At 38.2% G+C, this 26,547-nt stretch overlaps 1 protein-coding gene and 1 pseudogene across 1 annotated transcript; one reads left to right on the forward strand and one right to left on the reverse strand.

The window, feature by feature from the left end:
* Positions 1 to 9,427: 9,427 nt before the first annotated feature.
* Positions 9,428 to 25,020, reverse strand: LOC105988781 (chromosome unknown open reading frame, human C1orf141). The gene is made up of 3 exons (XM_013020505.1): positions 24,680 to 25,020; positions 12,045 to 12,234; positions 9,428 to 10,021 (listed from the first exon to the last, which is right to left on the reverse strand). The coding sequence occupies exons 1-3, from the start codon at positions 25,018 to 25,020 to the stop codon at positions 9,428 to 9,430; spliced, it is 1,125 nt and encodes a 374-aa protein (XP_012875959.1).
* Positions 25,019 to 25,732, forward strand: LOC105988782 (annotated as a pseudogene).
* The last annotated feature ends 815 nt before the right edge of the window (positions 25,733 to 26,547 follow it).

Raw genomic sequence — 26,547 nt, forward strand, 5'->3', positions numbered from 1 at the left:
AGCGGGCGGCGCGGACACTTGCGGCTTCTCCGGCTGCGATCGCGCCCTCGGCTCCCCGCAAGGCCGCTGCCCGTCCCCGCCCAGGGGCAGGAACTTCGGGGTTCACACCCTCGGGGACTTTGCTCCCGCATTGTGCAACGCGGGGTTCACTGGGGAGGAGCCGCCCCAAGTTGGCCTCGGCAGGGGTTAGGGAAGATCTGGAAAAGGGGCGGGGGAGGAGGGTTGCGGGGTGGGGATGGGAACGGCGGGCCCGGGTGCTGGAGGAGAAGCCAAGAGACCAAACTGGGGGACACTGGAGCGCCCCGGCGGAGGCCCGGAGACGCGGCCGCGCCGCGCATGCGCAAGCGTGTGTGTCTGGTCTCCTCTGGGGGCGCTCACCTAGGGTAGGGGAGCCCTGGCTGGGAACTGGAGGCCTTCTGCCCCAGATAACTGCCTCCACCGGGGTGCAGATCCTGCCTCTCCCTCTGAGGAAGTAAGGATGAGAAAGTGCGTTTAGACTCGTTCTGAATGCTCAGTGGACTCTAGGCTCTCTAAAAGTATACGGTGTGCCTCAACAATCCACACTCAACAAATACTCATTCTGCAGTGCTCAGGCTGGTCATACTTTCTGGTCTCCGAAAACAATCCTTTCTCAGCGAATAATAATAATGTTGGGCAAAAAATAATAATGTTGGCATATACAGAAAAGTAGCAAGACTATCAAACTGTTTAGGGAACTGGCAAACTAGTGCCAGGTGTTGAGTTTTAATTCTTGGGTTTCTTGAAATATCTTTCCTCGATAGCTCTGTACTCTTGAGACAATTAGATGACCTCTCTGAACCTGGATCTCTCCATCTGTATGATGTAAAGCTAGCACAGACTTGTTTTATATTACATAATATCTAATATATAATATGTCTGCAATATATAAAACAATTACATATTAACATATATAAATATATTACATATTATATAATATATACATGTAATATATAAAACATATTACATGTTACAGTTATACATGTTATATTTTGTAATACATATTTGTGTAATATATATTATCTAATATATGTAATACCTATAACAATATTATTTGTAATCTATAATATATCATCTATAAGAGGTATTATGTCATTTATTATTACATGTATGTTATATAATATATAAATTTATATATATATAATAGGAATATATCTACAGCAATAATACCCACCTCATAAAGTTTTGGCAACAATAAAATGATTCAATAAGTGGTAAATTCTTTTTTTTTAATTTTATTTTCAAATGATATACAGAGGGGTTATAGTTACATAAGTAAGGTAGTAAGTACATTTCTTGTTGAACTTGTTACCCCCTCCCTCATTTTTCTCCACTTTCCCTTTCCTCCACCAACCCCCCCTCAAGTTGCACAGATCATTTCCAACATATTGTCTTGAGAGTATAACTTGCATTGGTTCCTCCTTTGTCCTTTGTTTCACCACTTTGTTCCCCTTCCCTACCCTAATTCAGATTAATGTATATACAATACCCACTGTTGGCTGTAACAATGATCATTGTCATTATTGTTCAACCTTTCTGTTTCCTGTTATTATTCTTTGAAGGTCTTTCTAAAGTAACCTATACACTCACCTTATTCTCTTTAAAACTGCAGAGTAATTCTATCTTTGGATGCATAATATGTAACCATTCCTAAGGATATTTAGGCTACCACCCGTTTTTCAGTTTATAAACCATCCTTGTCTCACCAACTTTATGTGGGTAGACTTTTCTAGAAACAATATAAAATTAATCAGAGACTACATCTTTTTAATTAATAGAATCAACAGCTTGATCTTCCAAAGCAGTTGTTTAAATGTTATAGTCCCATCAACACTGCATGAAAATGAAACTGTTTTACACAGCCAGATGGCAACAATAAGGGGAAAAAAAAAATAAGAAGTGAGCTACTAATTTAAATTCTACCCTGTGGAGATATGTATACCACATACAAATTTGCGTAATAAATCAATTGCAATTATAAAAAATGAAAATAAATCTCCCAAGAGTGTGAATCCAGGCAACCACTGTAGTTTTTCTCAGCATGATAACATTATCTATTAACAAATATTTGTTAAGAAGCACCACAGGCCAAAAACGTTGGATTTTCTCAACATTGGCAATGATTGGGTTGCTTTGGGTCTCCAATAAAATGCCACGAAGTCTAATGGAGTCAAGTATTTGCATTTAGGTGCCCAGGGGGGAAAAAAAGGATTACTTGGCCCTATGAAGATTTGATAGGTTTTGTCTCCTTCCCATATTATAGGTACTTAGAGTGCTCAGTAATTGTTGATAGACTTAAGTATCAGGCCTATCATTAATATTAATCATAGACAGCTATATAAGAAAGTGTATGCATTATTTTGTAAAACCACCTCAAAAAAAGCTATACCTAAAAAGCTATACAAGATTGCAAAGACTACGTTAAATGCTTTCATTAAGGTAGAAATCTGATCTACTTGGAAAAGTCATCTTTATGAGTTAGTAAATATTTTACAGCTTGCTGAAATATCTTTGGGCTAGAAATGGTAGCACATGCCTGTAAACCCAGCTACTTGGGAGATACAAATAGTAAGGTCATGCTTTAAGACCAGAGGGGGCAAGAAAAAATTTAATAACATCCTAGCTCAAGAACTTCTAGATCTATGAGAAATAAATTAAGCCAGAGAGGCCATCCTAGACCAGACAGACACCACATGACTGACCAGTAAACTACTTATATGATAAAAAAGTGTGAGTCAAGCCTAATCAACATTGGCCAATTACTCATAAATTTGTAGATTTTTACATTAAACAGGCCTTGGAATTTTTTTTTAACACAATAGCATGTTACTGGAAATTTGTCTTAGAGACAAATTGGATTGTAGGGCTATATAGCTCAAGAAAATATCTGTTTTACAGACAAGACTACTTACTAGTATTCAATAGTCTAACTTTATTTCCTGTGAATTTCTACTCTGAAAAGTTGGACTTTCCCTCTGATTGGTTAATGTGCATGCCTTTTAGAGTTCTACATTCAAGTGTAGGCTTTAGAGTTGTTTGTGTTTAATGATTAAGTCTTTCAGGGAGGGGAGGATTTAAAAAGAAGAAAACTGATAGCAAAACATTTAGAAAAATAGAGCTTAAAGAAAAGACAAGTAGGAAAAAAATGTTCTGAATTATTTGGGGAATAAATAAAGCAAGGCTACAAGAATCCGCAAGATGTTCATTCTAACCAATAAGAAACAGCTTTCAAAAGAAGTTGTTGAGGGGGGAGAGGAGGCGATGTGAAGGGGAAACAAAGGAGGAGGCAACAATGCTTGATAAGAAATGTACTCATTGTCTTGCCCACGTAATTGTAACCCCTCTGTACGGTATTTTCACAATAAAAAAAAGTAAAAAAAATAAAAAAGAACTGCTAAGTTTAAAAGGGCTGGGATATGGCTCAGATAGTATAGAGTGCTTACCTAGCAAATTTAAAGTCCCTGAGTTCAAATCTGAGTACCACAAAGAAAGATAAAAGGAAAAGAATGAAGAGAGGAAGGGAGGGAGAGAGGAAGGAAGGAAAGAAAGGAAGGCAGCTGCTCATCTGGCAGTAGAACCTCTGAGTTCAGAGAAGGATGGCCATAGGTGTGAGGTGCAGACTTAGGAAGAGAGCACCCTTTGGCTGTCACTGTAGGCTCAGATGTGACCCAGTGTATCTCGGCGGTCATTTTCATGGCCTCTCTCCTCACTATCCTATGTAAGACCCCAAGTCAAAACCCAATGCCATTTCCACCTCCTTATCTAAGACCCTACAATATCATAGCTAGTCTTCAGGCTACCTCACTGTTCCCTCAGCCACAGTGATTTTGTAAAACTGCAGATCTAGTTATAAAATCTTCCTGCTTTATTTCACAGACCCTTACTTTGGCTTTCCCCTGTGCACTCATACTTCCCATTTGTCAGTTCCTCAAACACATTCTCTCACTTATAGATCTCTGCACCAATCAGAGATCCACTTTATGTGTATATCACTCTCTCATTTTTATGGTCTTCATCTCCTACCTTTGGCCAATTCCTCAACTCTCATGTAAGATAGATAATCATCAGTGGGCTCTTCCCTAACTCTACATGCTCTTTAGGAGGCACCCGAGTTAATTGACTTACTGAGATATTCTTTTACTAGCCTCTGGCTGTTGTCTTTTCTCCAGTGCTCATATTTAGGCCAACACTCACAGGCTTTTATTTTAGATGGTTGCCATTGGAATGTGCTGAGAGCACACAATATAGATTCTGTACTTTAAAAGGTTCAATGGTGCATGAAGATTTTGAAAAACTCTTTCTTTCCTCTGCCTACTCACTATAAACCAGAGAAAGATTTTCCAAAACTGTCTTTCCCAACCCAGGTGATAAAACTCTATCCTATTTGCTTATTCCAAAAACCTTTTATTTTTCTTCCTCACAGATCACATCTACCTTTGAGCAAACCATATCAATTCTTCCTTTAAAAGATAATCTCATTCCCATATTTATTACTTCTTCTATGGGCACAGTAGTTTAAGACTTTTCTGGCTGAAATATTGAAATTATCTTTGCAATATTTTGCTCCTATCTTCAATTCTCCAGTTCATTTGTCTCCATCAATTCTTCTCCACATAGCACACAAAGTGTGCTTATTTTTAAAAATGAGTTATTATTTTAAAAAATAAGTCATCTGTCTCTCCTGAAACCATTCGACACTTCCCATTTTATGCGAGACAAAATGCAGAGCCTTCAAGGCTTAATTTCAATTAGCCAATTAATTTTTTAAGGCAGAGTCTTGCCATATAACTCAGGGAGGCCCCAAACTCATGATCTTCTTTTCCAGTGCTGGAATTATAGGTGTGCGCTATCATGCATATCTATAGGGTTTTATATGATTTGGTCTCTTGTTACCTGTGCAGTCTCCCCTCTATCCCATTCTATTCCCCCTCACTAGACACTAGTCATGGTGACCTACCTACTGGTCTTAGACTACTTCAGGCACATAGCATATGGCACTTTACAGCCTTTCTACTTTCTGTACTCTCTGCCTTGAATTGAACTTAATCAGATGACCTCCTCAGCTTGATAGCTGTATTTTCCTTGCAATGTTATCAATAACATGTAATTATCCATAGGGCTGAGCTCAAGAGCCCCTACCATGGAAACATTTTAGGTATTTAATAGTCACGTGTGGACAGCACAAATACAGAGCCTTTCTGTCATCACAGAACAGTCTCAGGTGACTCTAGAAAAATTTCAAGGTCCTATTTATGGCTGAGCCCTTAACAAGATGGGGAAAGAAAAGAGAAAAATAGTAAAGATGCAAGGGTTAAAAAAAAGAATGAAATAGAACTACCTTCTCTGGCATGAATTAACCAACTAGTCACTAATGTGTAAATCATACCTGAAATAGATAGCCCATATACTGATTCTAAACATAATGTTTACCCAAAAGTGTATTATTTGGATCAAATGAACTATTTGTCTTTCTTAAACGTATGTTGACAAATGAAATGCCACCTTAGGATCTACTACTGCAAACTGACCAATCCCTTTCTTATGTCACTGCTACTGCTATACAGATATAATTAAAGTTTTCTTTAGAGTAAAATAGGCAGCAAATAGGATTTACGGTTAATATGATCCCCTCAGCTTTAATAATAATTGGTTTTAATTTTCCCTTTGAGTACTGAAATAAAATAACCTTGGTCTTATACCACACCTATAATCCAACTCTGGGCACCAAACTCTTATAGACAAATGAGCTGTCTCTGGTATTTTCTGAATGGCTTCCAGGTGGAAACGTGTCACAGTTTATCTGTACTTTCAAATAAGAAAGATGATTACTGAATGTCCTGCCACTGGGAGTGATGGGATTTGTCAGGTGCGTGCCTTGTAGATTAAGTCTATGGAGATGTGAAGCTTTGGCTGTTCAGAAGAATTTAACTTTTAGAAAACCATACCAATGTGCAGGGAAATTTCTGTACACATATGGTGCTTTCCCTCCAGTAGAGAATACGACCTTAAAGTTTCTTTCTTCTTTCCTTTCTTTCTTCCTTCCTTTCTTTTGCAGAGCTGAGGACCACGCTCAGGGCCTTGCAGTTGCCAGGCAAATGCTCTTTCACTGAGCTATATTACCAACCCCCCTTTATTTTTTATTCACAGAGTAGGATGGTATTTATTAGTGTATTCATTGGAGCATTCTTTGGGCTGCCTTGACTGTCTGTCTGTCTTCAAATGCTTCTTCAAACTAGTTTTGACATCTTACCTTTCATTAATTAATGGGTTGACTAAGAGTTAGATGCCCTCATCATAGAAATCTAACTTGTTTGGGTTTTGCTATTGGGTCCAGCGCAATAGCTCGGGTGGGTTTAGTAGAAGCTAGGTTTATTCTGACAGTTTGTGCTGAGTATTTTCCAACAGACCTCTCAAACTATTCAGCAGATGGTTCTGTGCCCTGGGAGGTTGCTACACAGGGATTACATCCATGGACATAGTACAATCTCCATCATTGCTTGTGATGCAGTGTGGTCTTCATGACCATGCTCAATCCTCAGCCACAGAATAGAAATCAAATCCCTACCTTGACCCCATTTCTTGATGACCCCAGTAACTGGTTGTTTAGGAAACGATTAGAGCTATGAGTAGAGAAGGTGTTGGGTTCAAATTGCTACCTTCTCAGCTCCTCTCAGCTCTGCCACTGCTTTAATGGAGAACCATCAGCCAAGTTGAAGTGCCTTCAAAAGGATAAAGCACCAGATAAAAAAGGCCAAAAATAAAGACTTCACTTTGTTGGCCTTTTATAGGCTAAAGCTTGAATAGTTAGGCTTAACATTTCATTTGGATAAAATTGGAGAGATCAGTTATTGAAGACCTCTTTCAAGAAAGTTATATTAAGAACAGCCTTGCACTAGGCCACAGGTGGCTCATGCCTGTAATCCTACTCAAGAGGCTGAGATTTGAGGATCACAGCTTGAAGCCACCCCAGGCAGGGAAATCCATGAGACTCTCATTTCCAATTAACCACCCAAAAGATGGAAGTGGAACTGAGTCTCAAGTGGTAGAGTGCCAAGTCTTGAGCACAAAAGCTCAGAGACAGCACCTGGGCCCTCAGTTCCAGCTCCAGGACTGGAATGGCAAAAGAAAGAGAAAAACGCCACCTTAAAGAACTGTTGGCTGCAGATAGGAAATCTTTATTGAAGTTACAATGCTCAAAATAATAGGCATTTCCCCGTGTCAGTGGCTCACGCCTGTAATCCTAGCTACACAGGAGGCTGAAATCTGAGGAGTGCTGTTCAAAGCTGGCCTGGGCAGGAAAGTCCTTGAGACTCTTATCTCCAAAAAACCCACTTACAAAACTGGAAGTGGCACTGTGGTTTAAACGGTAGAACACTATCCTTGAGCTTAAGAGCTGAGGAACAGCGCCCAGGCTCAGAGTTCCCACGACTGCCAAAAATAAACACAAAAACCAAAAAAAAAAACCAAAAAACTAGGCATTGTTTAATCCTAGAAAATCATACTATAATGAAGTACTGTTGCTTCCGTCTTGAGGTGAAGATACAATGAACTGAGATTTAGATATCAGACATTATTTGTCCAAGTTCCATTTGCCCTGTTCTAAGGCCCACACTTACTATTCTTATGCTGAGTGTCAGGGAGTCTATTTTCTCTTCTGATCTAACAAAGACTCTTGTTAGATCTCTAATGCTTTACAGTGAAAGTCTGAGGGAAAATTCTCAAGATAATAGCTAGAAAACAACAAAAGGGAAATAGTAGAAGCAGTGAGCTTTTTCATAACCAGAGTGTGGAAGTGAGGCAGATAAATCGCCCGATTAGCTACAGCACAAGGCATCTGACTTACTGGGGAATGGTGTGATGAGATTTGCCTAATATAGGTATGGCGGGGTGGCCTGGCTGCTGGTGATTGGCTGAAAAGGGACTGTTAGTTGTTTTCTTAATGACTCATAGCTGAGCCGTTGCAGCTTTTCCACCTATACAGCTAGTAACCAGAAGAAAGGAAAAATAAGTGTTTCTTCCTACCTTCTCCAAATCTGAGCCACCTGACCTCATTCTTGGAAGTTGGGAAAGACTTCTAATGCCTGTAAAGGCTTCTCAACCTACCTGCTTTTCCTCAAGAACTAAACATCAGGAGTAAAAAATTCTATGCTTGCTTACTTTTCTCCTAAAATTATGGCAACTATAGAAATACTGCTTTTTCATAAAGCACAAGTTTAGATATACCTGTGAATTTATTTTCTCACTGCCTTTTGAGATATCAGATGTGTTTTGAGAACAACAAAGAAAATTACCCCAGAATCCAATGTAGGCAAACTGTTAATAACTAGGCTTTATTGAAGAACATTGATAAACCGCGTCTCTTCCTGAAATCCAACTACAAGGGAACCTTTGAAAGGTACCTTGTTTAGAAGATGCATTTAGCTTTTAAACTGTTTGAGTTAATGAGAAGTTAGTAAGAAACAGTGAAATTGTAATATAACAGCATATTATAAACTGTTCAATATTTTATAATACTACTAAAATTATTTACTACTTCATTATTAGAGTTTGAACTCAGAGCCTCACACCTGATAGGTAGGTACTCTACCACATACACCATACACCTATTCCTTTTTTATGTCTGTAATCCCAGGTACATGGTACAGGTAGATGGATTGTGTACAAGGCCCCTAGCTTGTTTGTTGAGATAGAGTCCCATTAGCTTTTTTTCAGGAGCTGGTTTTGAACTGATATTCTCCTGATCTCTACTTCCTAAATTAGTAGAATTACAGGTGTGCATAACCAGACCTAGGCCCTCAAAATGATTTCGCTTATTAAAGTTTCTATCAAGTTATTTAACAACTGAGAAAAAGTTCAAGTCATACTTGGAAAAGGCAAGACAGTACTGAAGTTTCAACATCTCAGATAAAAAAAAGTGACTCAAGATTTTACAAGACCCTTTTAATCACATACATTTTCATGTACTTTCTCCATGATTCTCAAAAATGATGATACATCAATTAACTCAATATTCATTAAATTAATAGTACATTTGCTTTATTTCTATTCAGCTGTAAAATAATATTGTCCATGTTATTTAGGTTCCAACAGCAAGTGTCCAATCAATTTATACCATTTTTGGTAATGAGTAGAATTTTCTTATAGTACTAATGATGACTAGGCAGTCTAACAGAGATAGTAGGAGATGAACAAGTTCCTCTTCATAATTATCTCTTAATTTTAGCACATAATTGATCTTTATCCCATTGGTGACTTGTGGCCCCAATTTCTATGTTTCATATACCATGCAATACAGCATTGCTATTTGGGTAGGGATTTCTTTAGTGATCTTGGCACTTGGCTTGTGCTTGCTTACTTGCTGAGATCTTATTGCCCAGATACTACTGTGTAAGTGGTATTTGTGAGCCACTTAAATTTTCCTTGATGATGTTAAAAAGTCATCCAGAGGACTTAGATTATCTATTCGATGTACTGCAAGTACATTTTTCACATGCTTTGGGTAACATTTGATGGATGAGGTATAGATTTTGGGTGAGCTTATTGGTCTCATTGTGGAAGCTATTTCTTCTATTTTTCCACTTCCAGCACTCCCTTCATGAATAAATGTCTTATCAAAGTAACCCACAAATTTCTTTGTTAGGTTGGAAAAGGTCTGTGATAAGTTGTGAAATTTACTCCAAGGTTTTATAGTAGTAGTCTGACTACTAATTTGCATCTTTGGTTTATCATGCACAGCTCTGTGGATCATTTCAGTAGCTATAGCTTTTATAGCTCCTTTCTCTGCTGTGGACAATGAACTTTGGGGTTTGCAGACAGGAACAGATGGCTCTCTGATTAAAGACTTTAGGATGGCACAATTTCTTTCTAAAACAAAATTTGTTCTTCTGTATTGGTAAAAATGTTCTCTTTCCTTAAAATGGGAAGAAAATCTATTTCTTGTCAAAAGTAATGCTCGTATATGTCTTGAGTCATGGAAAATCATGGGATGTGTTTCACTTTGTTCCTGTGGGTTTTTAAAAAAGAGATTTAGTCATTAGTCTATTAAGGTAAGAAAGCTACATATATTTTTTTAAACCTGAAGTTAAAATAGTAAAATACTCTAACGATGACTTACATCAACGTATTTAAGATGGACAATAACAGCATTCAAATATATAAAAGCAGGCTACTTGTATACTACATACTTCTAATTTTGTATTCTATAGAGGTATTAGACACAAATCTGAATCTTTGGCCTTCTTAAATCCTTTTGCAAATAAAGTGGTAAGTGATAAACATTTCATAAAGGTTTGAAAAGGGAAATGAAGCTATTGTCAAAGGCAACTAGTTTGTAGAATGGTACAGTGTACTATCTCCTCCCGAAATCTAACTACAAGGGAACCTCCAAGGTTTCTTTTTAATGTTTTTTTATTGTAGAAATACTGTACAGAGGGGTTACAGTTACATGAGTAAGGTATTGAGTACATTTCCTATGGAGCATTATTACCTCCTCCTTTGTTTTCCCTCTACCATCCCTTCCCTCCCCACCTCCCCAATTCCCCCCCCTCCCACTAAGTTGTAAAGTTCGTTTTCAACATAGTGTCTTGTACATCTCATTATTACAATGGGTCATCCTGTATCCTTATTTCAGCATTTTGTTATTTCCCTTCCCCTCCTCAAATTAGAAAAATGTATATACAAGATGCAGGACACTGGAATCAAATACAATGGCAACAGGGGTTATACCATGGGGGAAGAACGTACAAAGAAACAAACAAAAATTACATAGTACATTATAAGTATATTAAAAAGAACAACAAGAAAGGTAAACTCTCTTGTGTCTCTATTTTGGAGTCTTAGAGTTCATTTCACTTAGCATAAGCTTATATAGTCATATGTACATAGCTTTTGACCTCTTCTGCTTGTCTTAGACATATACTTGTTATTGCAGATAAGAAAAACCATGGGACCTATGTTTCTTTGTGCAAAGACCTAAGTTTAAACCCCCATACAGTTTTTAAAAATATTGCTTACTAGCTTAATATGTATTCATAGAATGAAATAGTCAAAGGATAGATGAACTCAAACACAGACCATTTTAATCATAGCAAAATCTGTTCCTTTTTCAAACCTCACAATTCCAGTATTAGTTCCCACAACCTTTACTTCTTGCCTTTGGGTGAAAATGTTAACTATAAAGGTCAATTATGCATATTATTGGTATTTAGTTTGTAAATTTTAACGCAGTGATTGTTATTTTTTTCTTTTAACATGTAATTCATGGAGAAAGATATTATTCCTTGTACATGGTGTTCTTAGTATAAAAGGCAGGCTAATGCCTGTGATTACTAAAACAATGACAAGAGATGAGGTCTTTCTTTCTTTCTTTCTTTCTTTTTTTTTTTTGTCGATCGTGGGGCCTGAACTCTGGGCCTGGGCACTTCTCAGCTCTTCAGCTCAAAGCTAACGCTCTACCACTTGAGCCACAGTGCCACTTACTGCTTTTTCTGCTTATGTGGTGCTGAGGAATTGAACCCAGGGCCTCATGTATGCAAAGCAAGTGCTCTACCCCTGAGACACCTTCCCAGCCCAAGATTAGCTTTTCAATCACTGGTGTTGACAACAGTACCTAGAGTTAGCCACAGTGGTGGACATTAGCCATATTTTTGACCTGTCCACCACCTGAAGGAATTTTCCACTTAAAGTTTATGTACCCATTAATAGAGACAGAAACTATCTTTTGCAGCCTTGCTGGGGTCACAGTCTAGGCATGGGACCTAGGTATGCCTGTTAGGACTTTTTACTTTAGAAACAGGGGGGACTGTGTGAAAAACACTCAAGTTGGTGGAAGTCAGGCGGACAGACTGGAGAAAGTGTAACTCCTCCAACAACAGAGTTATGAGCTTGACCTGTGATAATGGCAGGGACCAACCCCACCAAGCAGTCTAAGGCTGTGACTGGGGGTGATTTCTGACTTTTAAGCCATCTATTGTCTATCCTTCAGAGTCCTGTAGCATTAGTAGTTACTAAATAATGGTAGCTATTACCATGTGAGATGTTCCTCCCTTGGTTGTACTAATGTCGATTATCTTGGCCTTTGGGTTTTTCAGTTCATCTTCAATGCACAAGGGGATCAAATCTTCCTTCTTTGCTGAATGATATTTACGTAATGGACGATTCCTGATTGTTCTATTTTCTCCTGTTCTACAATTGTTTATCGGTAGAGGAAATGATCTTCTGAAAATGAACACAAGTTCAGTGAAACATTCATATACGAATTTATTACATCTCTACTAATCCCTATCCCACAAACATTTAAACGAATAGGATTATACTTCCTGCCTAGTTTGGGGAGAAAACAAGAGTGGGGGAAGAAACAACACTAGGGTCAACAACATACCATCCTTTGTTTCTGTATGGGGAGGGACTACGCTGTGTAGATGGAGGAGAACAGCAAGGGTGGAGGTCTATTGGCCCCATCTTTTGCTGAGAGTCTGGGAGAAGGTTTGCAGGACAACTTCATGCCAACAGAGGGTGGCTTCAGTTTCGTGAAGAGGATGCAAGAAGACATTTGCATTCCAGGTCTCCCATGATTCACATGGGAGTTAGATAAAGTATCTAGGCTTGCCAAGAGCCTTGTCCATCAGGATTGAGGTGACCTGGAGCAAAGGGCTGACATAGATGAGAGTCTCATCTAAAGGAAATGAGAGGCTCAGAGTAAGATTTGAGAGTGGACCCTGACCAAGTTTGGAGAAAATAGACTGTCAGCAGTCACAGAACATCGAGGTGTAGGGCTTGCCACAGCAAAGGCAGAGACCAGAGGTGAGGGACCCTTTCCTCATCACTTTCTCCTCTCCTTTTCCCCAACTGACAGCAAAGACAGCAAGGCTGAAAGAGTGACTCACATAGTAGAGTTACTTGTGCAATTTGCACGAAGCCCCGAGTTCCATCCCTAGTACAGAGAAACATAAGTTAAAAAATTTCAAAAGTAAATCACCTTTCATTTGCCGATTCTTTGAAGTCAACAGGATACAAAGATTTCCTCTTTTCATTTTGAGCTGGAATTATAGCAAATTTTCATAAAAGACACATGTATTATGGTTTTTACAATGTCTTATATAAAATATTTACAACCTAAATAACATTTGAAAAGCCTTGAGTATAGCATTATTCAGAAGGTACTTTGTAATTGAGAAAAACAGAATCGGAGAAGACATATCAAGACTTTCTCTATTGTTTGGCTAAGCTAGATCAAACATAAATGTGATCTTAAAGAATTTTTGTGGCAAAAGACAATTCTAAAATTTTCAAGTCTATCTGATATATCAAGTCAATATGGACCAGTAGGAAACCTGAGAAAATTAAACACTATAGGTAGGTATCCCTTCTATCTGAGAGAATTAGATTAAAAGACAGCAATTATATCTTGTCCAAGGATGAACTCTTCCAGATATACCTGGTGACCACTCCACTATACAGACATGTGCTATTAACAAAAAATATAATTTTTTGCTTGGCCCCTAAGAAATTTATTCTAGTACTTTCCAAACTTTCCTCCATGACATAAAAAACATTTCTTTAATACTATTTGTCCTATACCCATTTAATACTGATAGCTAAATAAAGCATTTCATATACACAAAATGAAAACAGAGCATCTTGAAAGAATGAATAGATCCACACTGAATTACCAAAAGATGTAATCCAAGAAAACAAAAGCAAACACAGATAGCACTATACAACAAACAGCAATGAACATAGAATTTTATAAATTATTTTATATACTTAATTATTATTGACCTTAAAACAAATCTTATTTTGTATGTTCCATGCAATCAAAGTGTTTGCTGCACTTGTATAACCTCTTTCCTCAGTTGCTTTAAGAACTTTCATTCTTGGTATTTTAGACTTCTTCAATGTTAGATTTTTTTGTTTTAACTTTGCTTCACTGAGATATTATTTACATACAATAAAATATACACATTTTAAATGTTCAATTGATGAGTAGATAAATCAAGAAAGAGTGAATGTCTATTATTCCAAGAATTTTTCCATGTCCCTTTTTCTGTCATTCAATTCATTCTGTTTTTTTTTCCTTCAAACACACTGTTCAACTTAGTGATCGATATCTCATTGCCAAGGTAGTAATTTTGTCTAATCTAGTCATATTTTTTCTTCTTCCATTAGATTCAGTTTGGATTTTGTAATTCTGCTCTTCAGATGTTTTATTCTATTTGCTCTTAATTCTATATTTTGCTGCTATAAATATAATTCAAAATTTTGTAGTGGCAATATTTACATGAAAATATTTTCACTCTTTTAGTATGATCTCGCCCTTAAACTGTCTATTACATTTTCAGATCTTATAGAAATTATACAAAGCTCGCATTAATAATTTTTTGTATTGAAGTTTTGTCCCAATTCTCTCCTCCTGTTTCTGCCAGAATGTGACTATCAGCCATCTTTTTGAATATCTTTCCTTTTTTTGGCAACAAAATTTTACAGTTTTCTAGTTACCTAACCCTGATTAACTATATGAAATCTCTTGAATTTGGGCTTGCTGTTCTGTCCCAAAACTATAGGAGTAAATATTGTGTTGGCTGAGCTTCTTATTTACCTGGACCCTTAAATCTCCTCTTAGAAGTTAATGTGTAAATCTATACTCTGTTAACTTGTTGTCAGCTGAGTGAACTGCTAAGAAAGATGGACCTCTAGAAAAACCACTTGGAAATTTGCTTTTGTGTACTACATATTTTGTGGAACCTTTTCATGACTCTAACCTTTTCATGATACTCTGCCCATTTACACACAAGATGTTCCTTGGATTTCATTGTTTTGTTCTCTCGTAGCAAGCAAGTCAGTCTGGGGAGGACTTTAGTAAAAAGAAGATCTATGGCTCAGGGGTGTTTAATGAGGTTGTAGTTTTCCTTTGCAGTTCATCCTTACAGCACAGTTCCAAAAACAGTTCCAAGGGAATCCTACTTTGTCTCTTCGGTTGTCAATTATCCTTTCAAGACTTCGCTCTCACAAGTGATGAAGTTTACGTTACAACTATCAGTCTATCTTAAAAAGCTTTTGTTGTTATTATAAAAGTGCTTTATAAAGGGATGACAGTTACACGAAATCAAGTAAATAATACATTTCTTTTTTTGGTCGGTCATGGGGCCTGATTCTAGGCTTGGGCACTATCCCTCAGCTCTTCAGCTCAAGGCTAGTGCTCTACCACTTGAGTCACAGCACCACTTCCAGCTTTTTCTGCTTATGTGGTGCTGAAGAATTGAACCCAGGGCCTCATGTATGCAAGGAAAATACTATACCACTGAACCACCTTCCCAGCCCAAGAATGCATTTATTTTTGGACAGTGTCACCCTCAGTATATTTTTTTTGGTCATTCCTGTGCTTGAACTCAGGGCCTGGGCACTGTCCCTGAGATTTTTAACCCAAGGCTAGTGCTCTACCACTTTGAACCACAACATTACTTCGAGTTTTCCAGTGATTAATTGAGATAAGAATCTCACAGACTTTCCTGCCCAGACTGGCTTTGAACCATGATCCTCAGATCTCAGCACCCTGAGTAGCTAGGGTTACAAGCCAGCAGCACCTGGCTTAGTATATCTTTTTAAAAATGAAATAGAATAAAGTATGGTGGACTATGTCACATAGATTCTAAGTAATAACTATGCAAAATGCAAAAATATGGTGATCAAGTTCAAAAGTAGTGGAGAGAAAGATAATTAGGACTCCATAAGTTATCTTTTATGACATAGACATATATATCTTTTGTATTCTTGATTTAAAATTTAATGCATATTAGGTCATGATATAAAAAGCATTGCTTACTATGAATTGTTGCGTGCACGCGCGTGCGTGTGTGTGTGTGTGTGTGTGTGTGTGTGTGCGTGCGCATGTGCTAACACTGGGGTTTAAACTCTGGACCTGGATGCTGCTGCCCCTAGCTTTCATGCTCAAAGCTGGTGCTCTATCATTTAAGACACATCTCCACTTCTACCTTTTTAGTGGTTAATTGGAGATAAAAATCTTATGGGCTTTCTTTTTTGGCTTTGAACGGTGATCCTCTGATCTCAACCTCTTGAGTAGTGGCTTAAACTACTGGCATTCAGCTTACTATGAGCTGTTTTAAAAGTTGGAAAAACTGGACTTGGAATGTAGCTCAGTGGTAGGGTGCTTGCCTTGTATGCATGAAGCCCTGGGTTTGATTCCTCATAGCCTTGAACAAAAGAAACTCATGGACAGTGCCCAGGCCCTGAGTTCAAGCCCCAGGACTGGCCAAAAAAAAAAAAAAAACCAAGTTGGAAAAAACTGATCTAAGCTAGTCCTGAACTGCTGGCATAAATGTGGGTGTCTGAAGCTCTTCTAGCCATGAAAAGATAAATCTTTGTGGGAAACACTTTCCTCATTTTTAGAAAGGAATAGACAGGGTTTTTTTTTTTCTGTTTTAGTGGGTGCTGTCATCCACAGTTATTTTCAATAGTGGTAGACATCAAAACAAGGCTTGAATAAAGTATTGGTTAAGTCAGCTGAGAAAAGATGGAAAAACTGTTAATTCTGTTAGTGTGTCTATTAATTCATCCACCTTTTCCCTGTTTTGAAACAAAGTCTCACTATATATAGTGTGCAAACCTTGTAAGTAATTCAAGGTGGCTTAAAATTCAAGATCCTCCTGCCTCAAACTTCTCCATACTGAGATTATACATGTGTGCCACCACATCTGGCTGATGAAATAACTAAGCCTATGAATTAATCAGTCCTGGACCTGCTAAGCTTACTGAAACTTCTTGATATTTGGTGAAATGAATACCTTTATTGTTTAAGCCATCTTGTCAGATTATTTTTCAAACACAGGCAAAAATCTAACTGTTAAATATGAAAGACTTTGATGGCTCAGAAAGCATGTTTTAAGTATAAGAAACAGACTGGATGAAATCCTACAGTATTAAGAAGAGTGTTAATAAAACCAGCATGGTGTGGCTAGGTTAAGAGATAGAATGGAAGGCCTTCTATAACTCACTAAGCATTTTTGCAATAGGCAGTCTTTAGATGTTATTAAGTAATGATATTATAGCAGTACCATCAAATGCTGATTTATTTTTTAGTAAGTGATTTTCTTAATGGTTACATTCTAAGTTTAGGTGCAGTTCCTTTTCAATTATTATATTAAAATATGCAATTTGTATACCTATAAATGGATTATAGTCTTTTCCTTTTATATAAGCAGTTGATTGATTGCTGACTACAGGAGAAAAGATGGTATAATCTGCTTTTCTTTTCCATCTTCGGTTATACTCAGAATATTTAAAACAAAAGGGCTGTGCATTTTCTGCCTAAGCATAATGAAAAAGGGAAAATTATTTCAGAAGTTATTTATTTTCATGTGCACATAATTCCACTTGATTATCCACATTTAGGTTATTTAATTTTGCTAACTACTATCTGGTTCTTTAAATTCTCCCAAATCTCTTATTTAATTCTCAAAAAAACCTTTGAAGTACATGTTATCATTACCATTTTATGGATGAGGAAACAAAATTAGAAGATTTCCCCACACTTTTTACTCTTATTTTCTCTGTCTCTAAATTTGCTTTTTTTAATCTTAATTTTTTCCCCTCCAAATAGAAGTAATGTCTAAAGTCCAAATATTGAAAGGAAGGAAAAAGCACTCTACTTTTCTTTCTCTATTACAGAGTAAATACAGCAGAAGAGTTTGGAACTAAGGAGAAACTGTGAAAAAAAAGATCCAGCTTTTCCATATTTATAATGTACCATGTGATTTTTTTGTTTCTTTGTATGTTCCTCGCCCATGGTATAATCCCTGTTTTCACTATATTTGATGTTGGTGCCCTGCATCTTGTATATACACTTTTCTAATTTTGGAAGGGGAAGGGAAAAAACAAAATGCTTAAGTAGGGATACAGGTTGACCCATTGTAACAATGAGATGCACAAGACACTATGTTGAAAAACAAATTTTACAATTTAGGCAGAAGCTGGGCAGGGAGAGGGGGGAATGTAGTTGTGGAGGTGGGAGGGAAGGGATTTGAAGAGAAAAACAAAGGAAGAGGTAACAATGCTTGCTAGGAAAGGTACTGATTACCTTGCTCATGTAACTGTAACCCCTCTGTACAGTAGTTTTACAATAAAAAACATATTTTAAAAAAGAGCCAGCTTTTCCTAGGGTAGTGTTTCAAATAAAGTACATATGCTTGTACTAAACTATAGATATATAGATAATCAATATATATATATGCAACTATATGTAAATATGAACTATATAACTTGCAACTCTTATCAACTAGCAAAATAAGTATTCAAGGCCCACAATTTTTTTCAAAATAAGCACATAATGTATTTACTACTGAATAGTTTGAAATAAAAACAAGACCTGTGCCAAAAATCTCGGCTTTACAGCAGCTGCATTTTATTGACTGGATATTATTAGCAGACACAAAGCAATAGTACATAGTATAATGGCTGATAATCAGCAAATGAGGAACAGTCAAGAAGAGATGCATACCAATGAGGGCTAGAATAGGCAGAAAATGCTTCACAACAATGTAAGAACATAATATTAAGACTTGGTGATGATGGCATTTCAGGAGAGGCCCACCACATAAGTCAGGAGTGTTCCTAAGATGATTTGGAAAAAATGCATATTTAAAGTATGGAAGCATTCATTATTCACTGAGTGGAAAAGGTAAATTTGAGTAGGTAAGAAGGAGAGTTATGAGATAGAAAGAAAATGGATGCCTTAAAGGATAAACAAAGCAACTTTATCATTTAAAAATATTGCAATTTTCTTAAGAATTAGAATTTTGTTTGGGAGGGTAAAAAGAGGCACAGAAATGGAGAGAACAGTGAACGAATGCAGCAGTAATATTCACTAGATACTATGTTGCAAATGAACTAAACAATTTCTGGGTGGAGATGGGAGGGAAAACTGGGAGAGAAGGAGGGAAGAGGTGACATTGTCCTAAAACAAATGTACTCTTTACCTGATTTATGTAACTGTAACCTTCTGTATATCACAATAACAATAAAAAAATTTAAAGAAAGGATTAGAATTTTGTGTATACTAGTAGTTCTTTGTTTGAGACAGTTTCTCTACATAGATAAGGCTGCTCTTAAATTCATGCACCACCATGCCCAGTAAGTGTACAAGTATTTCCTTAAACAAAGTAGGTGAAAAGACTAAAGAAGCCATCCAATGCAGCAAAAAAAAAAAAAAAAATAAGTTTGGAACTAACACTTTGCTTTTGACAATGGAAAGATGAGGCAGAAAATCAACAAAGAAATATCAAAGATGAACCATACTATAGACCAAATGGACTTAATAGACATCTAAATATATAGAACATTCCATCCAAATATTGGAAAAACATTCTCAGAAGCACATGGAACATTCTGCAGAATAGATCATGTGTTAGTAATGCCACAAAATAAGTCTCAGCAAATTTCAAAAACTCAATGTCATAGCATATATCTTCTCTGACCACAATAGAATCAAAATAAAAATCAATAGCGAGAACAACCTTGGAAACTGTGATTGGAAATTAAACCACATGCTCCTGGATGAACAATGGGGCAGTGAAGGAAGTTAAAAGACAATTTAAAAAATTTTAAAGAAATTAAAATGGAAACACAAAATATTAAAAAGCTATGGGATACAGAAGAGCAGTAATTAAAAATTAGAAAAATGTCAAATAAACAATCTAATAATAGGTATTTATCTCATATGTAATGAGTTTGAAGCCATCTTGTATTAAATAGAAATTCAGCTTCACTGTTGAATTCTATCAAACATTTAAAAAATAAATACTACCAATTCCTTATAAATTATCCCAACTATTTAAAATAGAGTGAATTCCTTCAAACTCATTCTGTGAAGTGAATATTACTCTTATAACAAAATAAGACAAGAATGAAAGAGAAAGGAAGGAATGAAGGAAGGAAGCAAGGAAGAAACAAAGAAAAAGAAAAGGGAGAAAAGAAAGAGAAGATGGGCTAATATCTGTAACATTGATGTAAAAATTTTAACAAAATACTGCAAACAGATGCTAGCGACATATAAAAAGGATTATGCCCTATGATCAATTGGAATTTGTCCCAGGAATGTAAGTTTGGTTCAACAATACACAAATCTAGAAACACAATAAACACATTAACAGAATGAAGGGCAAAAGACATACAGTCATTTTAATAGATACAGAAAAAAATTAGAATGTGGCATTCAGTGGCTCCTGATAATATTCTAGCTGGAAAAAGGTAGTTATGTGTCCTTATTGGGGGGAGGCTGCGCCTCCCTCCTCAAAAATACAGCCCCCAAATGGACCATCACCTAAAAATTCAGAGGTAAATGGTTCTAAAGTCCCTCATTGTTGAAATTGGGACAATGGCTTTATGTTGTTTATTAATTTTTATTGGTTGTGGGGCTTGAACTCAGGGCTTGGGCACTGTCCCTGAGCTTTTTTGCTCAAGACTAGCATTCTATCACTTTGAGCCACAGCTCAGTTTCTGGTAGTTAATTGGAAATAAGAGTCTCACCAACTTTCCTGCCTGGGCTGGCTTTGAACCTCAATCTTCAGATCTCAGCCTCCAGAGCCACCAGCACCTGGCTGAGACAATTGCTTTAATTGGTGTTGGGAAACTAATGTTAACATTTTTTGAAGAAAAAATGAAAAAATAAAAGACAGGGGAGGGAGAAGTAACAACTAATTATTATTTTTTTAATTAGAAAAAAATCCTCAAGAAATTAAAGTCGATATACAAAGTTCCAGAGCTACAGTATTACTATATTCTTTAAAAGTTGAAAATTTTTCCTAACTTTCAGCACTCTTATTCAACTTAGTACTAAAAAATCCTAGCCAGAGCTATTAGACAATGAGAAGAAATAAAAAGTATTCACATAGAAAAGGTTGAAGTCAAATTGATTTTGTGAGTAGTTGGCTTGGTTTTATATATAGAAAAACCTAAAAAAAATTAACCAGAAACATCTTCAAACTGACAAAATTATTCAGTTATATAGAATACAAAAGCAGCATTCAAAAATTAGCATTTCAGCTAGAGATTTAGCTCAGTTGTAGAACATCTATCTAACTTGTGAAAGGCTTTGAATTCAATCTTCCAAGTAGCATTTCTACAAACTGATAATGAACTGGCTTAAAGAAAGAAAGCAAACTGGGCACCAGTGGCTCACACCTAGTCACTCAGAAGGCTGAGATCCTCAGAAGCCAGGCTGAGCAGGAAAGTCCATGCAATTCTTATCTCTAATAAATTATTTAAAATGCCAGCAGTGGACGTGTGGCTTACGTTGTAGAGTACTACTCTTGAACAAAAGAAGTTCAGGGAGAGCTTCCAGGACCTGAGTTCAAGCCTCAGGACAGGACAGGCGTGTGTACACACATGTACACACACACACACACACACACACACACACACACACAATCAAGAAGCAATTCCATTTACAGTTGGTACTGAAAAACATTACCTAGGAATAAATTCAAGCCAGGAAATGAAAAGTGAAGAACATACACACATCAAATACATGTGTGCATGTACACACACACATACACACATACACACACACAACCCATGCTGTGGACTGGAATATCATTAAAAATTATCCATACTACCTAAAGAAATCCACAAATTCATTGTTACTCTACCAAAATTCCAACAACATTCTTTACAAAAAGAGAAATACCCATTCAAAAATTTGTACGGGTCCATAAAAGGCTCTAAATAGCCAAAGCAATTCTGAGCAAAACGAACAAAGCTGGAACTAATTATAATCTCAGTTACTTGAAAGGCAAAGGAAGAAACATTATAAATTGAAAGTCAGCCTGATAAAGTTAGAAGACCTATCTCCAAAACAAAAAATCATAACATGATATAACCAACCAATGGAACAGAATTGAGAACTGAGAAGTAAGTTCACCCAAATACAAGCAAATGATTTTCAGCAAATATGCCAATAACAACATATTAGAAAAAGGAAAATCTCTTAATAAGTGGTGTGGAGAAAACTTAATATACATATGTAGAGCAAAACTAGACAAAATCACCATAGAATAAGATTAAAGATTAACCAAGTGCCAGTGTCTTATGCCTGTAAATCCTAGCTACTTGGGGACTAGGAATGGGAGGATTATAATTTTTGGCCAGCCCAGGAAGAAATGTTCACAAAACACCTTCTTCATTCACTGTTGAGTTCAGTGGAAAGGAAAAAGGGTCCAGGAAAGGAAAAGGATAACCTAATAAAAACTGGTACATGGAAGGCTGAGATTGACAGGATTGCTGTTACAGACTAGTCTAGGAAGCAGAGTCTGTGAGATTGTATCTCAATGAAGCAAGCTGGATGTGGTGGCATATGCCTGTGGTCTAGCAACTACAGGAAGCCAGGCACCTGTTTGGGCAAGAAGTGAAATCCTGTCTCAAAAATATATGGCATGCTGGGCACTGGTGACTCACGCCTGTAATCCTAGCTACTCAGGAGGCTAAGACCTGAAGATCATGGCTCAAAGCCAACCAGGACAGAAAAGTCTGGAGCCTCTCTGATGAGTTGCCAAAAAGACAGAGGTGGAGGAGTGTGACTTAAGTGGTAGAGTGCTAGCCTTGAGCAAAAGAAGCGTGGGCCCTGTGTTTAAGACCAGGACCAGCAAAAGAAAAAAAAAAATCCAGCATGAGGCTCTTAAGTTCAAACCCCAGTACTATCAAAGGGGAAAAAAAGGATCAGATATTTAAATGCAAGACATGAAACTATGAAACTACTAGCAGAAAACATTAGGAAACATTTCAAGATATTAGTATGAGCAAAGATTAAAAAAAAAGAAGAAGAAGACTTAAAAAGCACAGCTAAGGGGCTGGAAAGTGGTCAGTGGTAGTGCTTTCCTTGCATGCATGAGGCCCTGGGTTCAATTCCTCAACAACACATAAGCAGAAAAAGCTGGAAGTGGCACTGTGGCTCAAGTGGTAAAGTGCTAGCCTTGAGCTGACGAGCTAAGGGACGGTACCCAGGCCCAGAGTTCAGGCCCCATGACCGATTTAAAAAAAAAAAGGGGGGGCTGGGAAGGTGGCTCAGGGCTAGGAAGGTGGCTCAGTGGTAGAGCGCTTGCCTTGCATGCCTGAGGCCCTGTGTTCAATTCCTCAGCACCACATAAGCAAAAAGATAAAAGCCGGAAGTGGCGCTATGGCTCAAGTGGTAGAGCGCTAGCCTTTAGCTGAAGAGCTGAGGGGCAGCACCCAGGCCCAGAGTTCAGGCCCCACGACCGAACCCCCAAAAAAAAAAAAAAAGCACAGCTAACATAACACATATACAGGGTCTGGAGACATGGTTCAAGTGGTAGAACATCTGTCTACTAAGGGCAAGGCCTTGAATTCAATCTCTAGTACTGACAAATAAAAAGGAAAGGAAAAAGAACCTACTTCTACCTAATTGCTGCTTCTGCATAGCAAAGAAAACAACAGAACAAAAAGATAGCTTACAGAATGGGAAAATATACTTGGTCATCAATCATTCAACAAGGGACTGATATCTCAAATATGTACAGAACTTAACAGGAAAAACAAAACACACAAAAATCTAAACCAATTAAAAGTAGGCAAATGATCTAACGAGACATTTCCCAAAAGAAGACATACAAAGAGCCTGTGGGTCATATTAAAAAACACCAGCATTTTGCTCATCTGGGAAGCACAAATCAAAACTACAGTAATGCAGTATCTTCTCATCAGGTAAAATGACTACCATAAGAAAGATCTTCAAAAAGTTCTGATGAGTGATTCATGTATACTGTTGCTGGGAATGTAAATTAGTACAGCCATTATGGAAAATAATATGGAGTGTCCTCAGGGGGAGGCAGGGAAGAGGTACAATACGACCTAGCAACCCAACTGGTTATAATTTTCAAAGGTAAGGAAATAAAAAATCAGTGTTTTTTGTTTTGTTTTACTTTTGTCATGGGGTTTGGGCACTGTCCCTGAACTATTTGCTAAAGACTAGCATTCTACCACTTTGGACCATGGCTTCACTACTGGTTCTCTGGTGACTAACTGAAGATGATAGTCTCATGGCCTTTCCTACCAAGGCTGGGTTTGAACTGTGGTCCTCAGATCTTAGCCTCCTGAATAGTTAGGATTACAGGTGTTTGCCACCAGCGCCCAGCAGCATGGCACTACCTTTGAGAACCAAGATACAGAATTAATCTCAGAAGTCAGAGATAGATAAGTGGATAAAAATATGCTGTATACAAAGTAGAATATGAATAATATACACATAGACATAGCATACACACAGTGAATGTGTACATATATGTGTGTGTCTGCATATGTAGCATATATAAGATGCCAATATTATGGCTGCATCTAAAGAAAATCACTGTGTTGAAAAGGTATCTATGCTTTTATGTGTACCATGGCACTATTCTTCATAGCCAAAATAGGTAATGAACCTCAGGATTTACATAAAGAAAATGTGTTATATATATACCTAGTGGACTATGAATAATGTATGCACATACATCATGTATACACAGTTTATGTATTAATATATACATATGTCTCTGTGTTTACATAGAAATCATATATTCCAGTTTTATGACTGCACAGAAAGATGAAAATCTGATCATGTGTGTCAGGGAGGACATTCAAGCCAGGCACAGACAGACACCTCCTGTAGCAGAAGCGCGGGTTGGGGAGGGATGCCAGGAGCGTGGGGCGCGGGGCGGTTGGAGGAGGGCAGGAGGCCAGGTACAGTTGGGCGCATGCGCGGTGGCAGTTGGCCGGACAGGCGGGGCAGGCGAGGCAGCTGAGGCCCAGGCTGGGAGCAGCAGCGAGGCGAGGCCGCGGCGGGTCGGGAGTGCGAGGGAGCCACGGAAGTGACCACGGAAGTGACTGACGTTGCTTCCCCACCCCAGTCAAGCGGCTCTGCTGCTTCAAGAAATGGAGACCTGATGGGAACAGTCCTCTGGCTCGCCGTGCCGGGCTGGTAGCCACGGGGCCTCCTGGCATGTCTACCCACCAGAAGAGGAAGTCTCGCCGGAAGCGCCGCTTCACCACCGGCAAGCGCAAGCCTTCCCGGAGCATGGTGGGCCGCAGGATCGAGCACGGCTGGCGGGAGGACGACGGCCTGGTGTCGCAGTGGACGGGGACCATCCTGAACCAGGTGCTCGCCAGCCCTTCCTTGTACCTGATCAAGTACGACGGGTTCCACTGCGTGTACGGACTGGAGCTGAGCAACGACGAGAACGTGTGCGCCCTCAAGATCCTCCCCGACCGGGTGGCCGCGTCTCGCATCAGCGACCAGCACTTAGCCCGCTTAGCCGACGCCATGATTGGCAAGACGGTGAAGCACGTGTTCGAGGCGGAGGATGGCTCCAGACACGAGTGGAAGGGGGTGGTCCTGGCGCGGGTGCCCGATATGAACACGTGGTTTTACATCACCTACGAGAAAGACCCCATTTTGTACACGTACCAGCTCCTGGATGACTACCGGGCCGGCGACCTTTACATCATGCCCGACTCGATCGAGTCGCTGCCGACGCCCAGGGAGCTGGCGATTGTGGACAGCATGAAAGGCAAACGGCTGCGATGCGAGAAAACGGACGGCTCGAGAAACATTGGCATGGTCATTCATCAGGTGAAAGCCAAGCCGTCCATGTGCTTCATCAAGTTCGATGATGATTACCACGTCTACGTCTACGATTTGGTGAAACAGTGCTAACCGTCCATCGACAAAGGCTGCCAAGCTCTGTGGGACTCTCACACGTGTAACTTGACTTTTTTTTTATATTTATATATATCTATAAAGTCTTGGCGGCATTTCGGTTGAAGGAAAGATGAAATGTCCCACCACCTCCGCTGGTAGTAGAACTAGTTTTGTTATGAATAGTAAAGATTGATGTGAGCACAACTAATTCTGTGTGAGAATGGTCTCTTGTGAGAAGTCTTGTCTGAGCGGGGAGTTGCTGGTAAGTCTGACAAAAGTTAAGCTCATGTGTCTAAACATTTCTCCTTTTCCATAATACCATATTATTCTGCCACCCCAGTGTAAGTGTGGGTATTAGTCCCTTTGCCGAGAGGTGTGTAACTGTCTAAACACACACACACACAGAGGACCAGATGTGTAGTGAAGTAGTAGTGAGCACTTAGCATGGGCAAAGCCCTGGGATTTGATCACCAGCACCAATACACTGATTAATTAATAAATAGGATTAAGTTCTACTGTTCAATAGAACAATAGGATGACAATAGCTAACGATAATTCACTATACATTTCAAAATTGTTAGCAGAAAGGATTTTGAGTATTCCTGCCACACAATGTTTAAGATTATGTGCATGCTAATTTTTTATTTGATAACTACAATATATGTGTATCAAAAATAACACTCTAACTCATGTGCAGATTTTTAATAATTTAAAGAAAAATCAGATCTCAATAGCTTTTTCTCTTTTCACCATACTGGGGATTGAACTCAGGATTTTGTGTGTCTGGAATATCATAATTTGTGTCTGTTACTAGATGAAAGAATTTCTTT

The sequence above is a fragment of the Dipodomys ordii genome, unplaced genomic scaffold (genome assembly GCF_000151885.1).
Source record: "Dipodomys ordii isolate 6190 unplaced genomic scaffold, Dord_2.0 Scaffold51, whole genome shotgun sequence".
NCBI lineage: Eukaryota > Metazoa > Chordata > Mammalia > Rodentia > Heteromyidae > Dipodomys > Dipodomys ordii.